This window comes from Anolis sagrei, chromosome 3, assembly GCF_037176765.1.
Source record: "Anolis sagrei isolate rAnoSag1 chromosome 3, rAnoSag1.mat, whole genome shotgun sequence".
Lineage (NCBI taxonomy): Eukaryota > Metazoa > Chordata > Lepidosauria > Squamata > Dactyloidae > Anolis > Anolis sagrei.
Window position 1 is genome coordinate 148,605,591 of NC_090023.1, and position 20,568 is coordinate 148,626,158.

A 20,568-nucleotide genomic window follows, 5' to 3' on the forward strand; every position below is an offset into this window, starting at 1 on the left:
GTATGCATTTCAACATGACAAACTAGAGATCTGTGGGAACCTTGGACTGAGATGAATGAGCAACATGATATTCTGAACTGTTTAATATTCGACCACTTGTAGTAGGAACAGCTAAACAAACCAGAATACTTTGCTTAGGTTTGGTTATTGCAGGATTAGCAGTCATGTAATCTGCCTCGAGCCATTAAGAGTGGCGGATAAGAAATACAATTATTATTATCATTACTGACACAAAAACACAGTATGTTACAGCAAATGAGATATATATGCTGGATTTTGTATTATTGTTGTTATTATTTAGCTATTAGGATATTATGAACTATGGTTTCCAGCAATTCTAACCAGCATAACCAATGCTAAAGAATGTTGGAGGTAGCAGTTTCAAAATCTTTTGTGTCTTTAGTTGGTATTAATTGTATTAAAATGATATTATGTTTGGCATTTTAATCTGTAGTTGTTTTCCAACAACTTTTATTTTTTGAAGGACTTCTTGATTCTCACCCAAACTTTATTGTTTTCCCTAGCAACAGACAGCTTCCCTTCTCTTGTTCATTCCCTTCCCCAAAACTAGAGAAATAATCTTGGATTTAAGTCTACCATTCTGATTGAAAAATGGCCTTTTAAAATGCTTTTTAGTATGTTCTTTGGAGTAATTAAATATAAATGGCGTAATGCAATATAATTAACTCATTCAATTGCTATTTAGAGTCTTGGTTTTGTAACCTGCCTTTTATGACATCAAAACCCGTCCACCTTGGGTTCTGAAAACCAAAGGCCATCCTTAACGTAGAGTATTTGAATTACTATACCTCTGATGTGTTCAAATATGTTTGTGTTACAGATTTGAAAAACAATTTCTTAACTTTTTGGCCTTACCATACACTTTTTAAAAATCATATCATGACCTGGTATAGAAACTGGTTAATTCAAAGTCTGAATAGCATGTTGTTACTGCTCCATGAGTAGGGTTGTCCATATTTTTTTTTCTTTTTTACTGGAAAATAAGGCAGTGAGTCATCGTCCTGTGGGTTTTTGTTTTTCTGTCATTTGTGTGTTTTGGGAGAGTTTCATACTGTCCAATTCACTTGATGTTAAAACAGACTCAAAAATAAGTTGAGGAAAACTACTGGTCTTCCGTTCTTTTGGCTTTGAGGTCTAAAAGGCAAAAGAAACAAGTCTTCTGACACTTCCCCACCAGCTTCCTTTGCAATGAATCTTTGCAGTCATACTACAGAAATACCTACATTGCAATGCATGGCTTTATTTTATCCATTGATTGGGAGGTTCTCTTTTATGTCATGGAATAACCTAGACACAAAGCCAAAGCTTTAAAGAAATCATAAGACAGTATTAGTAGAGGACCATGCCTAGCTCTTAGTGCTGCTTTTGCCTCTGCCACTGGACTGGGGTTTACTGTTAGTATACTGTTCAGTCATATCACTAATGAAGACAGCTAGTAATCTTTCTACTTATTCTGCTGAAATGCATACACTGAGGGGGCTGTGCCTGTTTATATTACTACTGTTAACATATAAAATCGTTTAGTCTTTTCAGACCTTGATTTTAACATATATAAAAGTTTGAGTTTGAATGATGTCAGATTCCTATGCAAACTGTTGCAGCCTATTTCTATAATTTGTCTGAAATCTGGAGTCCACGCATAAATATCATTGTATGTAGCAGTCTAGTGTAATAATTGGATTTGAGAGTTCTCCTTTGTTTTTCTCCATTTTTGTGCTAGATATGCTAAACATGTATGATATGTTTATAGAAGACCCCAGCATTCAGTAGACAGAGCTTTCTTTATTAAGCATTATTGTTTAGATTACTTCAGTTCTGCTTCCTTCACTTATATTTTGCATATCCCAATCCCGTAAGAGCAATTTTTATCCTTAAGCTTTCTTAAGTTCACATATTGTGAATGCATACTTGTATTACAAACCCTTTCCACGGTGCATTGGGCTATCTGGCTGATGAAACATTATCAGATTGTCAAAATAACTGGGAAAACTAGTTCTTTGGTATGATGAGCATTTGTTTAGAACCTGACATCATGCCTGTGAAAGGGGGAAGATATAGTGGATCCAAAAACAAGTTGGTTACATTGTCAAATTTCAGGCTGTGCAGTGTTTCAAATGAGTACATAGATGTACAAATAGTAATTACTCAAAATAAAGATTGTTTAGGGATCAGTAACTAAATCCTTATTTATTGCATGATATCAGCTGTCCAGCCTGCCCTGGAGTTTTGAACTCTTGATACCACCAGTCACCTCCCTGCTCATACATTTAGTGAATTCTTGCTGTTCTTCCCATTAATAGGTACGATGTCTTGTGGTGTCACAGCCTGCTTTGAGTATTACCATGCCAGCGTTATTAAAGCAGGTACTAGACAATGCTGTCAAAATTCTCAACTTCGTTAAAGCACGACTTTTGCAATGTAACTTGCTTAAAATACTGTGTGAAGATATGGGAAATATACACAGATCATTGTTATTATACACAGAAGTACAATGATTGTCATGAGGTAAAGCATTGTCTCATTTATTTGAACTTCAAACGGAAGTTTCTTCACTTTTGAAGGATGAAAACAGCTTGCTAGCAGAGCTCGTTCACGACCTGCCTATCTTCGAGGCTGCATCTTCCCCTACTAACCCACACGATCCCTGAGATCTCCGGAGGGAAGCCCTTTTCTCGCTTCTGCCTCTGATATAGGCCTAGTTGGTGCGGATGAGGGAGAGGACCTTTTTGGTTGTCGCCCTCGGCTCTGGAATTCCCTTCCCAGGGAGATCAAACTAGCCCCCTCCCTTTTCTTTGAATGGATTCTTAAACTCATATTAAATTTCTGCTCTAATCCAGCAAAAATTGTTGAAGCTATTTAAAACAATGCAGTAATAATCTGTGTTAAAATCGAATATAAATAAGGACGTGACATTTTTATTAAATTTCTAAATTGAACAAGCAATATGCAAAATATTAATAAAGTTCTGGCTGCAGGCTTATAAATTTTTTCTAAACAATTATATAGCCTCTTAATGTAATGGTACCTGTGTCTGAAGTGGTTCCTTTTTTGCCTTGGTTTAAGTGGAAAACTTGAAATAGTCACATCTGGGGGTAAAACACAGCCTTGATGTTTGACTCAAAACTCTATGTGGATTAGAGGGTGGAGTAATGAGTAATTATGACTAATGGGTCCTTTTAGTTTTGGAAAACTACCATGTTCCAAAACCAATAGGTATATGGCATGATATTCTGCGTTGTGGCAATTTCCAGTGTTACCACTACCTTAGCACCGAAAATATGTCAGTCCCAGATCTGCTGGAATAAAGACAGTGAGTCTCTGGAAATGTTTGGACTTGAGCTGTTCTCTACGATTAATTCTATAGATCCTGAAAGAAGAGTGGGGCACGGGACAGAGGCCTCACCTCCACTTTATCCTTAAAAACAAGAGTTTTAAAATTTCAGGCTGCAGCCACATGTGGCCCCAGGAACCCCAAGTTGGGTTTTTTTGGTGGAGATTTCTGGAGTGTGAAAAAAAAAATCCAAAAGGACTTCTGCTTTAACTTCAGGTTTGTTTCCATTTGGGGAAAAAATGCTTCTCGTGAGCCCACTCCTGCTTAAAATCAACCCAATGAACCACAGTCATGCCTTAATTTATGTTTGGGTGATATTTTGTGATATGAATTGAAAATGGCATCAATATGGGGAGCCAATACCATAGATTATCTTAGGAGATCAGGGAATGAACTGCAACAGAGCTAAAGTAGATGAAAAAGCTAGTTATTGTACTGTCTCCTACCAGTCTTGAAAAAACATAAGAGCTTAATCTTTCCAAAATTAAAAAATGAAGATACTTCTCAGAGGAACAAAACAAGGCAGCAACTGCTGATCCTAAAGAAGCTCAGCTGGGGCATGATTCTACTAACCCAGGCAGGTAAAAAAACAAACAAACTACAAACATCAACTCAGTCAGGATTTCTTATCACTCAGAACTCTGTGCCAAAACTCCAAGGACTGTTGCTGTCTTACCTCACCTTCTTTATCTCACTTCTCTCTCCGGCTGCAAGTGGACGTGGCTCTGAATGAGACATGCCACATTATCACAGGATGTCTACGCCCTACACCACTGGAGAAATTATACTGTTTAGCTGGTATTGCACCACGTGACATCCGTTGGGAAGTAGCAGCCAGTAATGAAAGGACCAAGGCATTGACATCTCTGTCCCATCCTCAGTTTGGATATCAGCCAGCAAGTTAGTGCCTTAAATCAAGAAATAACTTTCCTAGATCGACAGAGAAACTTGCAGGAACACTTCAGCAAACGAGAGTCCAAAAGTGGCAGGCCAAAAACCGGAACCTTACTCTGTAGCTGATACCAGATTAAAAAAAACCTCCCTTCTGGGCATACAGAAGACTGAGCAATTTGGAAAGTGCTGAACAGGCTATGCTCTTGCACCACAAGATGCAGAGCCAATTTTAAGAAATGGGGCTACAAAGTGGAGTCAACGACATGCAAGTGTGGAGAAGAGCAAACCATAGAACACCTACTGCGATGCAACCTGAGTCCTGCCACATGCACTATGGAGGACCTTTTTACAGCAATACCAGAGGCACTCCAAGTGGCCAGCTTCTAGTCAAAGGAAATATAATGCCAATTTTAACTTTGTTTGTGGATATTTATCTAAATATGGGCCCCCTGGTGGTGCAGTGGGTTAAACCACTGAGTTGCTGAACTTGCTGACCAAAAGGTTGGCGGTTCCATTCAGGGGAGCGAGTGAACTCCTGCTGTTAGGCCTAGCTTCTGCCAACCTAGCAATTTGAAAGCATGCAAATGTGAGTAGATCAATAGGTACCACTTCTGCGGGAAGGAAACTGCGCTCCATGCAATCATGCTGGCCACATGACCTTGAAGGTGTCTACAGACAACACCAGCTCTTTGACTTAGAAATGGAGGTGAGCACCACCCCCCAGAGTCGGACACGTCTCAACTTAATGTCAGGGGAAACCTTTGCCTATTCATCTGTCTATACATACATACGTACATATACATTGTAACTGTATTCTCAGTTAACTTCTGATACAATAAATAAATACTTCTCCCTCCTTAACTTTCCTGCCTTGCTCAACTGCACAGACACACTATAGGAGAGTTATGCATTGTGGTTGAAATATCCATATGTTTATCTCTAGAGAAACACTGTAAATGTGAAACTTTGTAAAGCAATTCAAATGGAGGCTTTCCTGTAGTTCAGACTGTTTTTCTGTGGCAGGGCCACAGTCTGACCTAATGAACTTCATGGTTGAGTAAATCTCTGAGGCTGACTGTGCCTTATCCCAGTCTAACCCTCTGTCTGTTTCACAGTGGCCTTTGGTACAGATAACTATGTTGTTGATTAGAGAGGCTTGTAATTATAATAAGAAGGCAGTGGGATGAACATTGTTATACTGCTGGTTTGAACAAATAGGATATTAATGAAATAGAAAAGTACATTTTTATTCATTGAATCCTAGAGGGAGACAAATAGTGGCCAGCTTGACCATACATGGCAAATCAGGGAATTCTGTACCAACTTTAACTTTGTCTGTCCTACTGTATTTACATCAGGATATATTGTATTCTACTGAATTAAACAAAAGGCAGAACAATTTGTTCTGACATTAAAACAGGAATCTCATTCAAAACTCGAAGTCATGTAAAGTTAGGATATAAAAAGGTGAAGCAGGGCATTCTTTGGAAATGTTGAGAAGATAACTTGCTTTTTCTTTTAATGATTTTCCCCTTTAGTTCTTTGTTTTTAGTCTTGATTAGAATAAAAACATGAAACAGTGGCACAGTGCTTCACTTATGTCAGACAACAAACACTTCAATTCTCAAATATTATAGAAATAAAAAACCATGGAATACAAATTTTCTTACTACTTTCCCTTTCCTGAAATCTGTATAGGTTGTATCAGATCTATAAAGGAAAATTACTTTATGAGTTGCCATACGTTAACAGGCAATTTGAAGGCTTATACATACACATCCCTTATAAATCAAGACATATTATGAATTGAATAACCACACTTTCAGAGTTATATTCAGCTTATATTAAGAAAGGTGGTGTTCAGGTATTGTATATAGGAAGGAAAAGTTTCTTGAACCACAGATAAAACTTAAATCAAATAATAATACCAAAACACAGTTATTTGCTATTGATAACCAATAAAATGAGATTGCAATTATTCTGGCAACCCATCCAATTGATTGGTTTTTTCATGAAAGTGTCAAGTTTGTGTCATTTATAGAGTTCTGATTGCTTTCAAATATTACAGCAAGTTGTATTGTGCATCATCATGTAACGCATCTAATTGAAATAATATTTCTGTTTGAACACACACATCCATGAAAGAGGACATTGTTAAACAACAGACTGGATAACATGCATTCATTTGAAATAATTGTATATGGTACTTCACAGCTTTGTACGACTGGAAAAATATATACCGTGTCTCCCCTTCACTCCCCCTTACAGTGCTGTAAGTTAAATTTTGAAAGCCAGTATTTACTGTATTTTCTGTCATATAAGACTACTTTTTAACCCAGGAGAATCTTCTCAAAAGTCAGGGCTCGTCTTATACACCAGGTGTCATCTTATAGGGCGGGTGCTGAAACTTTTGAGCTGGATTGGAGAGTCTGTGGTCGCTGCATATGGTGGGGGTAGCTCAAAAATGGCTGTGGCCACATCCCTGCCGTATGCGGCAACTGTATGAAAGCAGCAAGGGTTGGCACTGTACAAGTATGGTAGAAGAAAATTCACTCACCATGATTCATGGAAAGAAGTGACTTAATGCGGTCCCAATGAGGAGTTTAGGGGGCGCCTCACCTGGAAGGTGTAAGTGAAGGGTGGAGCAAGCTGCAAGCGTCTGGGACACCCAGGTATAGAAAAAAAGGATAGAGCGGTGCTGTGTCCAGAAAAACACGCCTCTTTCACCCGTCTGGCCCACCCTTGTAACCTATTACTGTATCTCCTTCTCTTCCTCTCGCTCCTGAGGACTGCAGTGAAGTGGCACAGGCACACATGTGTAAGATCTGAGAGGCAGAGAAGGAGGTATGGTAATAAGAAAATTACCATATTGAAATCTAATTTTAATTTGACGTGCATTGGAAGAGGGGTAGTCTTATACAGTGAGTATATCCCAAACTCTACGGAGCCCCCGGTGGCGCAGTGGGTTAAACCCCTGTGCCGGCAGGACTGAAGACCAACAGGTCGCAGGTTCGAATCCAGGGAGAGGCGGATGAGCTCCCTCTATCAGCTCCAGCTTCTCAAGTGGGGATAAGAGAGAAACCTCCCACAAGGATGATAATACATCAAATCATCCGGGGGTCCCCTGGGCAACGTCCTTGCAGACGGCCAATTCTCTCACACCAGAAGTGACTTGCAGTTTCTCAGGTCGCTCCTGACAGGACAATAAATAAATAAATCCTAAACACTATTTTAACTGGAAAAGTTGGGGGGTTGTCTTATACGCCCAGTCGTCTTATACTCCAGAAAATATGGTACATTGTAGACCAACAAAGTCATATTCCATTTTGTTTTCTGCTTCTTTCAAAGATCTGCAAAATGGACATTCAGCGTAGGCTAGCCTCTCTGTATATTGGAAATGTTCTCTTTAGTGGTTTAAAAATAAAACAGCAAGCCACAAACCAAACCCAAAATAGTTTTCTTTTATGGTTTTTGTAAAGATGATCATTAAGGCAACACTGTCTGTTTTTCCACACTGTATTTGTGTGGTGTTTGGTATACGTGACTTTGTTGTTGTTATGTACTTAGAGCAAACCATTCTTAAACAGACATAATTTAATGAATTGGAACTTCTGCTTTTAGAAAATGTTATTTTGGACTTTTTGGTATTTGAAAAATTTGCTTCTGTTCTGGGCAGAGTTCCCATATAACAATTTGCCTAACATTTGAGGTCTTGAAGCATGTTGCACTTTAGTGTATTGATATGAGAGCACTGTATTTTTTTTTTATTTTTTTTTGCTGTTATATATCAGTGGAGAATCCATGATGCAAATAAGCCTTATGATCCCTAAATTGTTATGAGTTTTTCATTTCACCCTTTCAGTGTCATTGTTCTTCTCCAGATTGATAGAGAGATGACTACATGGAATTCTATCTCTTTCTCCTAGCCTTGTCTCCCAGATCTGGTTTTAAATGCATGACTGGAGTTTTCAGACTGTTCTTTCTATGTGATTATAGTCACCATTTTAAGCTTTGAAGTAGAAATTGCAAACCTATTTTCTACTTTCACGCATCACTGAAGCCCCACCTTTGTTTTCTCAGTTGTTTCAGCTATCCTTTACAAGTATCATAAGGTTATATTTCGCCTGGCTTTCAAATGCTTTGACTTTGTTTAGTCTTTTTGGGGTAATGTGCATTTTTTCCCCCTTTGGAATGTGTGCACACAGTTTATTTGTTGGTTGTACAATAACAAAAATACACATCATATTGAAACTGTTATTAGCCCAACTAGAAGGAACAGAATATATTATCCTAGCTTTTGAAACTCCCTGGCATCCTCACCTGATAGACGTATTTAAAATTATGTAGAAGAGGAAAAATGCTGGTGTTGGACTCATTTGCCTAGATCTTAAGTTAGTGCTTAAGATGATCTTGAGGGAGGATCGATACACGTAGAGACTGCTCCCCTTCTTCACCATGAGGGAGACTGAGGAGGAAATCATAAAAAAGTAATAAAATTTCCATTTCCCATAGTTGCAATAAAATAATTTCCTTCAAGATCTAGCCTGTCCCAGTTCTAGGTGAGATTACAAGGTCCTTTATAGGTTGACTGTAGTAAATTTAAAAAAAATCTACTGTCATAGATAAGCTTAGCTGTTGTAACAGGTAAAACTTTCCAAGTATAGCCAAGTTAAGATTATTTTACCTTTAGTAAAACCTTAGAGAGAAAATCCCTTCTGACCACTTGGCTATCAGTAGGAGGAGTAATTAATACCCCAGAAGACATGATCAGAAATCATAATGGCCTTAACAAATTGGTGAGCTGCACCAACACTTACATAATGAATTTCAACAGGAAAATGAAAAGTACTATCATAGATAGGAAAAAAATGCAGACATATAGGGTGAATGACATCTAGTTTGAAAACAGTACATATGAATGGGGTTTTAGTAGACCAAGATGGATGGATGGTATCCTTGAAGTGGCTGGGGGTGACCACAGTCGACAGGGAGCTCTGGTGTGGGCTGGTCCATGAGTTCACAAAGAGTTGGAAGCGACTGAACAAATAAACAACAAAAAGTAGACTACATCCTGAATATGAGTCAACGGTGTTATTTGGTAGCTTAAAAACAGTGTGCCTCTAGACTGCACAGCAGGAATACAAGCAATCAAGGGAAGTAATTGACTATTTAGCCTTGAACAGAATAACCTAGAATACTGTGTCTAGTTCTGGGCACCACACTGCAAAGAAAATATTGACAAGGTGTCTTGTGCCCACAGAAGGATGACTAAAAAGTTATGAGGTCCTGAAATCATGACCTATGATTAACAGCTTAGGAAGCTGACAGTAAGAACTGTTTAGTAGTGGAATATTTTGCCCTGGAGTATAGTGAAGTCTCCTTCTTTGGAGGCTTTTAAACAGAGGCTGGATGGCCATCTGTTGGGGTTGTTTTGATTGTGTATCCCTGAATGGCAGGGAGTTGGGCATGATGGTCTTTGTGTTTTCCTTCCTAATGATATGGTTTTATGATTCCTTCTCATGCTGAGTGAAGGAGAAGTCCACACAAACTGCTGATTTTCTTGTGCCAGCAATCAAGGCAGGAGACTCCAAAATCCATTCATTCCCCACTCTACCCCAGTTTAAATTTTCTGCCTTGTCAGCCAACCTCTCTCTTTTGGATTTCTGATTTCAATAATATTAATTGGACTAATTACAGTCCTTTGGTAATGGCTACAGCGTTATTAAAGAAGAGAAAACTAATAGAGGAGGAGAGCAACAAGAAGGACTTTCTAATTCCCTTGTATAAAGTAAAATATTAGATGAAGAACAAGTAATTATAAACTTATCCCCCAAAATTGTAGGTATAAAGTTCAAGGAGAGGGAGAGATTTCAATAGGACTTAGAAATGTTTGTGCTATCTGCGGGAATGTGAGCCACTAAGATATATAATGCTAAAAAGTTATTTATTACCTCAATTGAGAGTGACTCTGAAAAACCATCAAAAAGTTTGTTGCAGGGTCATATAAGACTGAGAGGGACTGAAAAAAAGATAAGAATAATAAACCAAAGAAGGAGAAAAGTTAGTAGTTGAGCTTACTAATAAAGGGGAAAGTTCATTTGTTCAACCACATCTCTTGGTGCCATCAAGAAATGGAACACTTGCAGTCAGGATGTGGGACTCAGGAAAGACAGGCCAACAGATTGTGAGTTTGATTGATACATAGAGTGTTGCAGCCAATCAAATGCATAACTTAGAGGACGAAAAAAGGAGCTGTTTAAATTAAAGCTCCAAAGAGATTCCTGTCATTTAAGTGCATGTAGACAAACAACCCTAGACTACTGAAGCTAGACTATGTCATAGAGTTTTCTAATTCTGTGCAAGCCTCAATAATTAATGTTCAGAAATTAAATCCATAGTTAAAAAGTGCTGTAAATAGTGAGTTAGTTACTTTACATCAGAAGGCCAGTTTATGGTCCTTCAGATTGTTGGGGGGCTGGACTATAGTTTGAAAAAAACACGAACAAATTCCTACACGCATACTTTATTTGTAGTCCAAAAAACATGAAAGAACAGTACAATATTTAAAATGGAGAACAATTTTAATTAATATGAATGAGAAGTGTGGGCTTGCTTTTGGCTGATGACATTGTTGTCGTGTGCTTTCAAGTAGTTTCGGACGGGTTTTTTTGTCGTGTCAGGAGCAACTTGAGAAACTGCAAGTCGCTTCTGGTGTGAGAGAATTGGCTGTCTGCAAGGATGTTGCCCAGGGGATGCCCAGATCTTTTACCATCCTTGTGGGAGGCTTCTCTCATGTCCCCACATGAGGAGCTGGAGCTGGAGCTGTTGGAGGGAGCTCATCCGTGCTCTCTCCAGATTTGAACCAACGACCTGTTGGTCTTCAGTCCTGCCAGCACCAGGGGCTCAAGACTTGTTTTCAGGGACAACAACAAGCAAAGAGAGGAACTGTACCTCTCAGCTGAGGAGGTAAAGACCAGTACTCTCAGGAAATAAACACTGGTAGGTAGAAGTTTGCTTCTTTTTGGCCAGGTAGGAAAGTAAACAACAGACAAATGGGGTTTAAGAGCTATTCTAGGGGGTTAAAACATTAACTTTAAGAAAAAGCTGTAAGAAATGCATCATCCAGGTCTAGGTCTTAAAAACACAATAAAAAGATAAAATGCCAAAAAAGAAAAAGAAACTCTTTATTTTCTGCAAATGGAAACTATCAAACATGTTCCAGAGAACCAGAAATGTCTGGAAATGTATTCAGTCGTATTTGTAATAGCTAAACACAGTCCAGGAAAGAGATGAATCCTTGACTTAAAATATCTCTGTGGGTTTGTGAAATATCACAAATTTGAATTGGTAGGTCTGCAGATGTCATAAGAGATCCTAGAAGCCTACTTGCATGTTCCAGTGGGTTCAGTTCGCTGAAACTATCTGAGGTTTGATTCCAACAGTCAACATTTCCAGTTCAAAGCTTGGTGTTATCTCCCAGAAATTCACTAAACTGTTGATTTTGTGACTAGCACTTCAGAGTCAACCAGAGCTTTATTCATTTCCATACCTAGATGATATTTCTAACAGTTCTGAATAATAAATTTTAAGAAGAGTCACAGGTGTTGACTCATTTAGGGGCAGAGGTAAACACAGTAAAAAGATTCATGTATTTTTCAGAAGAAAGAACAGAAAAGAAATAAAGATTGCAGTGACAGCATTGCTCCAGGAAGGGGCAGCAAATTTTATGTATCTAGAGATTTAAAAATCAACAATTCAAAGAGTACAGTGGGCTCAGTATTCTAGAAGAGCTTTGTAAATATTCTTATGATCAAATGAGAGACAGGTTTAAAAGAAGAGCTGTTATTTTCTGAATTTGCCAAACAAAGTAAAGAAGAATTTGAGGACAAACTAAATTCATAAGGACAATATAGCAGTCCGTTTGATTGGTGTGTTGTGGTCTCAGAACATGGGCAGAGGAGGAAAAGAAATTAAATATAAGTGTATTGGGAGTGCGAGTACGGAGACTAGCTTTTGCACTGAATTTGGAGCATCACAATGTTCTCTGCTCAAGAGTGCTGTTGTCTCATGAAACTATAAATCTCATGATTCAATAGTATAGAGCCACCGCAGATAAAGCGGTGCCAAACTGCATTAATTCTACAATGCAGATACACCCTCAGAGGAAAACTCAAAGTACAGTACAAGAATGAACAAGCATTTCTTTTTGTATTTCCTTTCAACTTTTCTGCTAAAAATCCAATGCATGTACAGAAAACTAGATTCAGTTGCAATGAGCCTAGTACAACATCACAGACAAGTAATTAAGTTTGTCTGAAATGAGAAGTGCTGCAAAGGAATTAGTAAATGTGGAAACAGTCATCTTTTAGCAACTGGAACCTTTTAAAATGCAATGATTTTGAGTAATTTAATTAGTTAAATTAATTATATTAACCACCCACTTATGGAAACATTAAATGTTAATTAAAAGTAAAGGAGATTGCAAATGAATGGCATCGCTTTTAAGTGGCGATGTAGGATTAGGTTCATTAAGGTTAACATGAAATGTCAGGAAGAATGAAATAATTTCAAAATACAGGAAAAGGAAATTAGTACTATTCTAAATTTAAAAAATTCAGGTAGTCTTCATATAAAACCCAGGCATTGGCTTCATTATCAACCAACTCTAATTTCTGCATGTTTGAGAAAGAAACAATGTCTCAGTTGGTGATTTATTTTTGTTCCTAATTCTTGGACATTAAGAACAGGGAACTAACCACTAGACTTGACTACTTTTTTTCCAAACTCCATATATCACCTAGAGCAGTGGTTCCCATCCTTGGTCCTACTACAAGTGTTTTGAACTTCAGATCCCACAATTTCTAAGAGCTGGTAAGCTGGTTGAGATTTCTGGGATTTGAAGTGTAAAACACCTGGACCACCAAAGGTTGGGAACCATTGATCTAGAGAAAAGATGCATTATCTTATTGTGAACAGAACCACGAGAGTGAGCATTAGGGAGACCTTCCTGATCATAAGAGCTGTTCAACAGTGGAACTCACTGCCTCGGAGTATAGTGGAGGCTTTTAAACAATGGCTGAATTGCCATCTGTCATTGGTACTTTGTGCTTTTCCTGCATGGCAGAGAGTCGGAGTGGATGGCCCATGTGGTCTCTTCCAACTCTGATTCTTTGAGTGTATGTACAAAGAGCAAAAACCTTTTATCACGTGGACGCTTTATTTCTTTTTACCCAAGGATGTTAATTCACAAGACATTGAGGTTAATGTGGTCCTTGTGAATAAAATATTGCATTCATTTATATTTTGTATTGTACTAACATGCTGATGCCTCAGCATGTATGGGTGTTTTCCACAAGATGTATTGCTGTGAGCAGGATATTCAGAGTAATCTCATCATTAGGAGACGACTGTAAGACTGTAGGGTGGAAGGAACTGTCAACATTTATTAGGCGCTGTAAGGTTAAGTTGAATGGTGTATCTGCACTGTAGAAATGATGCAATTTGACACCCAGTTCTATCAGCAACCACAAATTAATCAAAATAAATCAGAAAAGATGACACATCAGCAAGACAAGAAATTATCATTTTACAATCAATACAGCTTTAAGTGCAGCTCATAAACCATATACGTATGTGCAGTTATAGACAACAGCAAATAAAAAAGATGCAAAAAGTAGTCCAGTAGCATTATAAAGTGCAGCATTATTTCTTTTTTAACTGCCATGGCTCAATGCTACAGACTCATGATAGATGTAGTCCATAAACAACATTTATGGTTTCTCTGCCAAAATGTGTTGGTGCCTCATGAAACTACATGTCCCAGGATTCCATAGCATTAATTCTACAATATAGTTGCATCCGCTGTGAAGGCAAACTGTGTTTGGAGGCACTGTCCTGTAAGCAATACTGCCAGAAAATCACAGTAATTCCTGCCCTCAAGTTGTGGTGCTTAAGGTTCCATTAGATTTGGATTGCTCCTTCAGCTAGTGAGCCGGAGTGGAAGAAATTGATACTTATAGTGAATGATCACTCCAGGATGGTTGAAGAAGCAATCCACCCCTATTCAGAAGTTACATTATTTTTTTTAAAAAAAACTATTCACTTTCTTCTGCTGTTTTAATCTAATCTAAAGCACTATAACAACAACAACAACAACAACAACAACAACATTCTATCCCGCCATCATCTCCTTGAAGAGACTCGGGGCAGCTTACAGACAGCACAAAGTGCCTAAAAACAAACGCAAAAATGAAGCCTAATATAAAATACTATAAAATAAAACACATACGCATATAAAAATATCAACTCAGAATCAATAAAATCGAAGTCATTAAACAGTGGCAGTAAGCTGCTGTAAACATGGCCAAGCTGTAAACAGTTGGAATGGAATAAGTGCAAGCTGCAGTAAAGGAGCGAGGGCATAAGATAAAGTGCAAAGATGTGTGACTACTGTACAGAACAACTAGGGACTAAGCATTCTCAAAAGCTTGTTTGAAACACCACATCTTCAAATCTCTATGAAAGGAGAACAATGAGGGGTCTGTCTATTCTCCCTGGGGAGGGTGTTCCAAAGCTGGGGGACCACCATTGAGAAGGCCCTCTCCTTTGTCCCCACCAATCACACTTGTGATGGTATTGAGACCAAGAGTAGAGCTTCCCTGCCAGATCTTAGAGCTCGTGCCGGTTCATAGTTGGGAATTCAGTCACAAAGATAGGCCGGACCCAAATCGTTTAGGGCTTTATAGGTGACAACCTGCATTTTGATATGGGACGGGAAACTTATCGGCAGCCAATGGAGCTACTTTAATAGGGGCATTTAGTGCTCCCTGTAGCTAGCTCCAGTTAGTAGCCTGGCTGCTGATCTTTGCGCCAAATGCATTTCCTGAGCCATCTTCAAAGGCAGCTCCACATAGAGTGCATTTCAATAATCCAATCTAGATGTAACTAAGGCATGGATCACCGTGACCAAGACAGGCTTTTTGAGGTATGGTCATAGCTGGTGCACAAACTAACTGTGGAAAGGCCCTCCTGACCACCCCACTAACACTTGATCTTCAAGTGTCAGTTCTGAGTCCAAGTTGCAGACCTGTGTACTCAGGGGTAATGTAACCTTGTCGAGCACAGATAACCACCCTATACTCTGATCAGTGAGCAAGGCTATATAATTAAACCAATGAAAGGGAGAGAAAAAAATCACTGGACACTTATTTGGGACTCCTTTCTTGATCAATTGATACAAGAGAATAGCCCATTACTTGTGGATTGCTTCTTCAGTCATCATGTAAGGATAATTTGCAGTAAATATCAATCTCAGTTTGTTCTTCACCTGGTTTAGAATTCCCTGTTGTGGATAACTTCAGTGTCTTCACATCCAAAAAACAAAACAAAACAAAACAAAAAAATGTGTCTTCAAATCCAAAATAGCCACATTGGCTATGCTGTAAAACAGAACAAAATCTAAAATACATAACTGTCATGTATACTGAGCCCAATTTTGGGGCAGCCTTTATACCCATGGACCTGACATGCAATTTTGCATTGGGACCAGTTTCACCTGGAAAATCTAAGTTCTTTGGGGTTTTAAAGCTTCATTTAGTAGCCCTTTGGTTCTGTTGGATCATCAGATTTTATTTTAAACCTTTTTTTATTACCATTCATTGTCAAGACCTGACTGAATGTAATAACTGTAGCATAGTTCAATATAGTGCAGTGGTAAGCTTTAGGCATTTCTTGCTTTCTCAATCCATTTTTAATCATTTAAACCTATTATTTTGGTGTTAAGTACAAAAGCCCTTTAAACCTGGCACAGTGTTAATTACAGCTTAAAATCTTATTGTCCAAATGCGCAATCAGACTGAGTGCTAGATGAAATGAACGGCTTACCTACCCGTGTGAATATCGGGCCATAAAAATGAGGCTACATTAACCAGTGCATTTAATAAAGTCAGATATATAACATGGATGAAACAGAAGGTCGTACCTGTCGGGACATGCATTTAATTGGAAACTGTTGTCATAAATTGTATTGAAAAGTAAACTTTTAAGTTCAGAATTGTTAAGCCAGTAGTTTCTTCAGGCTTATATGGCTTAGATTTAGTTTAATGCTTGTAGATAGAGTTTGCAAAGCAAAACAAGATCTGTGTAATAGAAAATTATCTTTTGATGTCTTGTCTAGGACAAGTATACCATTATATATGCTTCCTTGATTGCTTGGACATATGGGAGCAGACACCTGTGATTTGCTAAAGATGTGCTAACTATGGCCATAAATGACATCTTGAGACAAAATATGTGTGAGCTCTTATTACATGTTGAGACATATTTCATTACATTTTTTCACCATCTGGGATAATTGGATGTATGAGGTAAGAAGAGACATCACATAAATTATGTCATGCCGTAGACCAGAGCTCTCCAAACTGTGTTGTGACACGTTAGTGTGTCGGCTTCAATGTGTAGGTGTGTCGCACAAATGTAATAAGAAACCTTTGAGTCTTTGTGAAATAAGCAATAAATCATACATTTAAAAAAACATAAATGAAAGATTTTTATGAGATAAGTTGTTTGCCCATACATTTTGTTTTTTAATTTATGTATGTGTCTATATATCTCATAGGGGGTTGGTTTAACTTCTCGTTTGCTGTTGAAACTGAATTACTATAGTGCAAAATTATATAAAAAGTGTGCCACCAACATGAAATAGCTGGAAAACTCTGCCATAGGCAAAATAAGCCTGAGTGCTTCAAGGGAGAAAATGAAGACGTCATGTCAAATGTATCCTTGCATTTTATGCAATATATGTGTTGTTTCAAAGCTGCAATGTCTTGTATTGGTGAAAGATTTGTCATTCTTTCATCTGGATATGGAAAACTCAACATACTAATATCCAGAGAGTTAAAAGTGAATATCTGTGATAATTATTTCCTTGGTTTCTGTTGAAACTGTTTTCCTTCTCCAACAATTGCACAATTGCCCATGGAAGATTCTTCTAGTAACGGACCCTATAGAAATCATAAATTGTCATGTTAATCTGAGGAGTTCCTGGCAGTTCTAGCTCGTGTTGCATTGCAGAACTTCATTGCAGCCTTGGCCCTGAACATATAGCATACACACTTTGTACTGTGTATACTGTCATGTTATGCAAAACCAACAAACATTGCCGGAAACACCTCGTCTCTGATTTGAGACTATTGTATGTTATGAATTGCAGTGTTTTTGCTGAACGTACAAAGTTTTCTGTTGTTACAAAAACATAATAGTTTAATTACAGAAAATAAAGACTTAATGTTTTCTTATTGTCATTCCTCAGCAGATAGGTATCAAATTAATATGTTAGTATATAACTTTGTTACTGTCAGCAGCATTGAAGATGCTCAGCATTCTGCAGTATCAAATATACACCCATGATTTAATTCTTTATGTACAAATAAACAAGCATATCCATCTCATTAGTATGCAAATTTGCTTTAATAAATGGTAAAACGTATACCAAAGAATTGTTTTAAAATCAATGTCTTTATGATTTATTGTCACTAAATGTTTGATTTGTATACATCCTTTATATACCTATATACATGGGGGTCACGTAAAAGATTCTCCGCCAGAAAGAGGTTGCAAGTGGAAAAAGTTTAAGAAGCGCTGCTCTAGATTGTCTCTAATGACCCTATGTATCCAAGTCATTTTCACCATTATAATCTCAGTTTCAAAATACTAAATTCACTCAAGGATCATTAGTTTCCAAAGTGTAGCGTAAGTGCTTGGAAATGAAATTGAAGAGCCATAATCTACCATTTGGCTTCAGCTACTTGCTCGCAATTAATTGCTTAGTGTCCAGCTTGGAATTTCAATTCCTTAACAATAGTGCATGATTTGAAGTGAGGGAAAGGAAATGTGTATTATGAACACTTAGGATTTGAGAAGAGCTTCTAATTTAACAAATTGTAATTTGTTCCAAATATCTTTATGCCTGAAGCATGCACTGGGATTTTAAAAGGGATCTGGTAGTTACATTTTAAGAAGCTGATATAGCCATGCGAAACATGTGGACCTCCAAGTATTCAATCTGAACTACCATCAGCTGGGACAGAGGCGCTTTTTATCCTGTTCACTCGGTGTCTATCTTCCTGTCATTTCTGACCCACTTAAAGTTACCAGAGGCCACCAGTGAGTTCTGTCCAGGCTAGTGGGCAGGTTTTTTGAGATCCTGGCGACCACAGTCCTTCATGTCCTTTTTTCAAAATGGCCTTTTAGTGGCCATCATGTTGTGAAATCTTTGCCCTCAGACAAGACTCTTTCTATCTGATCTTCCACAGGAGCCTTCTTCCTAAAGTGGCTTCCTATTTGCATGTCTCCCAGAATATGGTCCTCCCTACCTGAATCTGGCTACTAAGAAAGGAGATTGTACCTCCTTGATGTCAGGACAAGTCATGTGAACAGAAGAATTCCTTGGCAACACCAAGGCCCAGGAAGAGTAAGCATGGAAGCTTCCGCAAGAGACTGCAAAGCCACTAAATTCTTCATGTGCTATAGTAGGCCATATAAGGGTTTACCAGTCTCTATTCTGAAACTTTGAAAATGGACCACTTACACTATTAACTTGGCCAAGCATAGGCCAGTTTCACCTCACATAAGGAGCCATTCAGCACACGCTTCTGTGGCCTTGATGGCTTTCCCTTATGTATACCACTCAATAAGATTTGCAAATCAGCTACATAAATCCAACCATCTCCATTTATCAGACATATGGACACCATATCAACCAACTTAGCCCAGTCGTGCTTAACACCTCTCTAGGAATCCAGATCCTATAGTATAATCTGATGGAAGTTGACCATAGAGTCATGCTGGAGAAGCTAGATATTCCTAGAGAGCTGTTGTCTCAGATAAACAAAATAGCCATCTCATTAACTGCAGTTTTTCATTTTTATGGTGGGGAGGGGGGGGGGGGGTCCTGTGTTCCTAACACCAGCTAGTTATACTCTGTTGTCAGGTGAAGAGAGAGCATTCAGTCTACAGCTGATTTTTTCCAGGATAGCAGATACTTACTGTAATTTAGTTGCAGTTTTTCCCATATATTTGCCACCTTTATGTTAGTGTGCATTGATGTCTTCATATGGCACACTGCTGATACAGTGTTGTAAAAGCTTTACTTAAAGCCATATGCAATGTGATCATTCCAGTGTTTAAAAGCAGTGTTAAATCATTTGCTGCCATAAAGTTTGTTCTTTTAAGAAAAGGTTAATAAAGTATTAGATATAAAATCTGCACCTTTGAGACTAATAAGGACTTTTGCAGTTATTTATGCAAGCTTATATTTTGATACTGATGTGATATCTGATTAAAGGGTCTGATTAAAAGCATTTCAGTTCCTACTGAGAAAGAAGTCTCACTGACTTTAGTGTGACTTCCAGGTAGTTAGTTATAGAATGGTAGCTTGGATGCTTTAAATGAAGGAGATGAGCATCCTAACGAGACAGGGTTTTGAGTATGAGGAGGAGAAAAATGTGTTCATGGATTTTCCAGCTTGAGGTACCTGTGAAATGAAAACAAGAATTGAACTTTTTTTTTCTTTCCCAATATTTACAGGTATGGGTTGAAACCAAATGACCAGATCTTGGCAGAGGAAAAGCACAAAGAGCTGTAAGTTATTTAACATATTTTTTTTTTCAAATTGTAGTTTTGCAGTGTACAGTATGTGATACTAACTTTGACTTTGCTAGGACAATTTTAAAAATCAAGAATGTTATTTTTAAATTTGAAGGCTTTTGTAGGTTTGACACAAGGTTATTTTTAATTTGAAGGCTTTTGTAGGCTTGACACACCTCCTTGGCCTGTCTTTTGGGAAGTAGATGGATAGTTACAGAAGACCATGCACCTGAAATATGCCCAAAAATAATAGTTAGATATTGTTTAATCTGCATATCCATAATTAAATGTGTATCAGTCAAGAAGACTAATTACTTCACTAATAGTATGGTTGGCCAAACAACCCCATCTTGATGCTTTGGAAAACGAATAGCCTAGCATCAGTTAATTAAAAGTCAGGCTTAGTTAATTATATACAGCATGACAAAGAAAGTGTAGGTGAGTGTCTCTTGGAAAATCTTCTTGAACTTATGTTTCAGGCTTAATTATCACTTTGGCATGGATTAAGTTATCTTTGAAAAGCAGTGCACTTGTAGGATACTCTATGCCCAAATGATGCTGTTTTACCAAATAGTGCTGTTCCAGCGGAAGAAAAATGTCTTTTACAGGTTACAGGATACAAATATGTTGGAACAGATGACAAAAGCATAGTTGTGGGATATTTTAGCCAATTAAAA

The 20,568-nt window shown here is 38.0% G+C and overlaps 1 protein-coding gene across 2 annotated transcripts in view; it reads left to right on the forward strand.

Annotated features, from left to right (window-relative positions):
• The window catches only part of ADK (adenosine kinase), a 183,441-nt gene that overhangs the window by 32,046 nt on the left and 130,827 nt on the right, over window positions 1-20,568 (forward strand). For both annotated transcript variants that reach the window (XM_060769135.2, XM_067466954.1), the window contains exon 3: window positions 19,832-19,885. In XM_060769135.2, coding sequence (XP_060625118.1) covers window positions 19,832-19,885 — 54 coding nt within the window. The remainder of the gene's footprint in view (window positions 1-19,831; window positions 19,886-20,568) is intronic.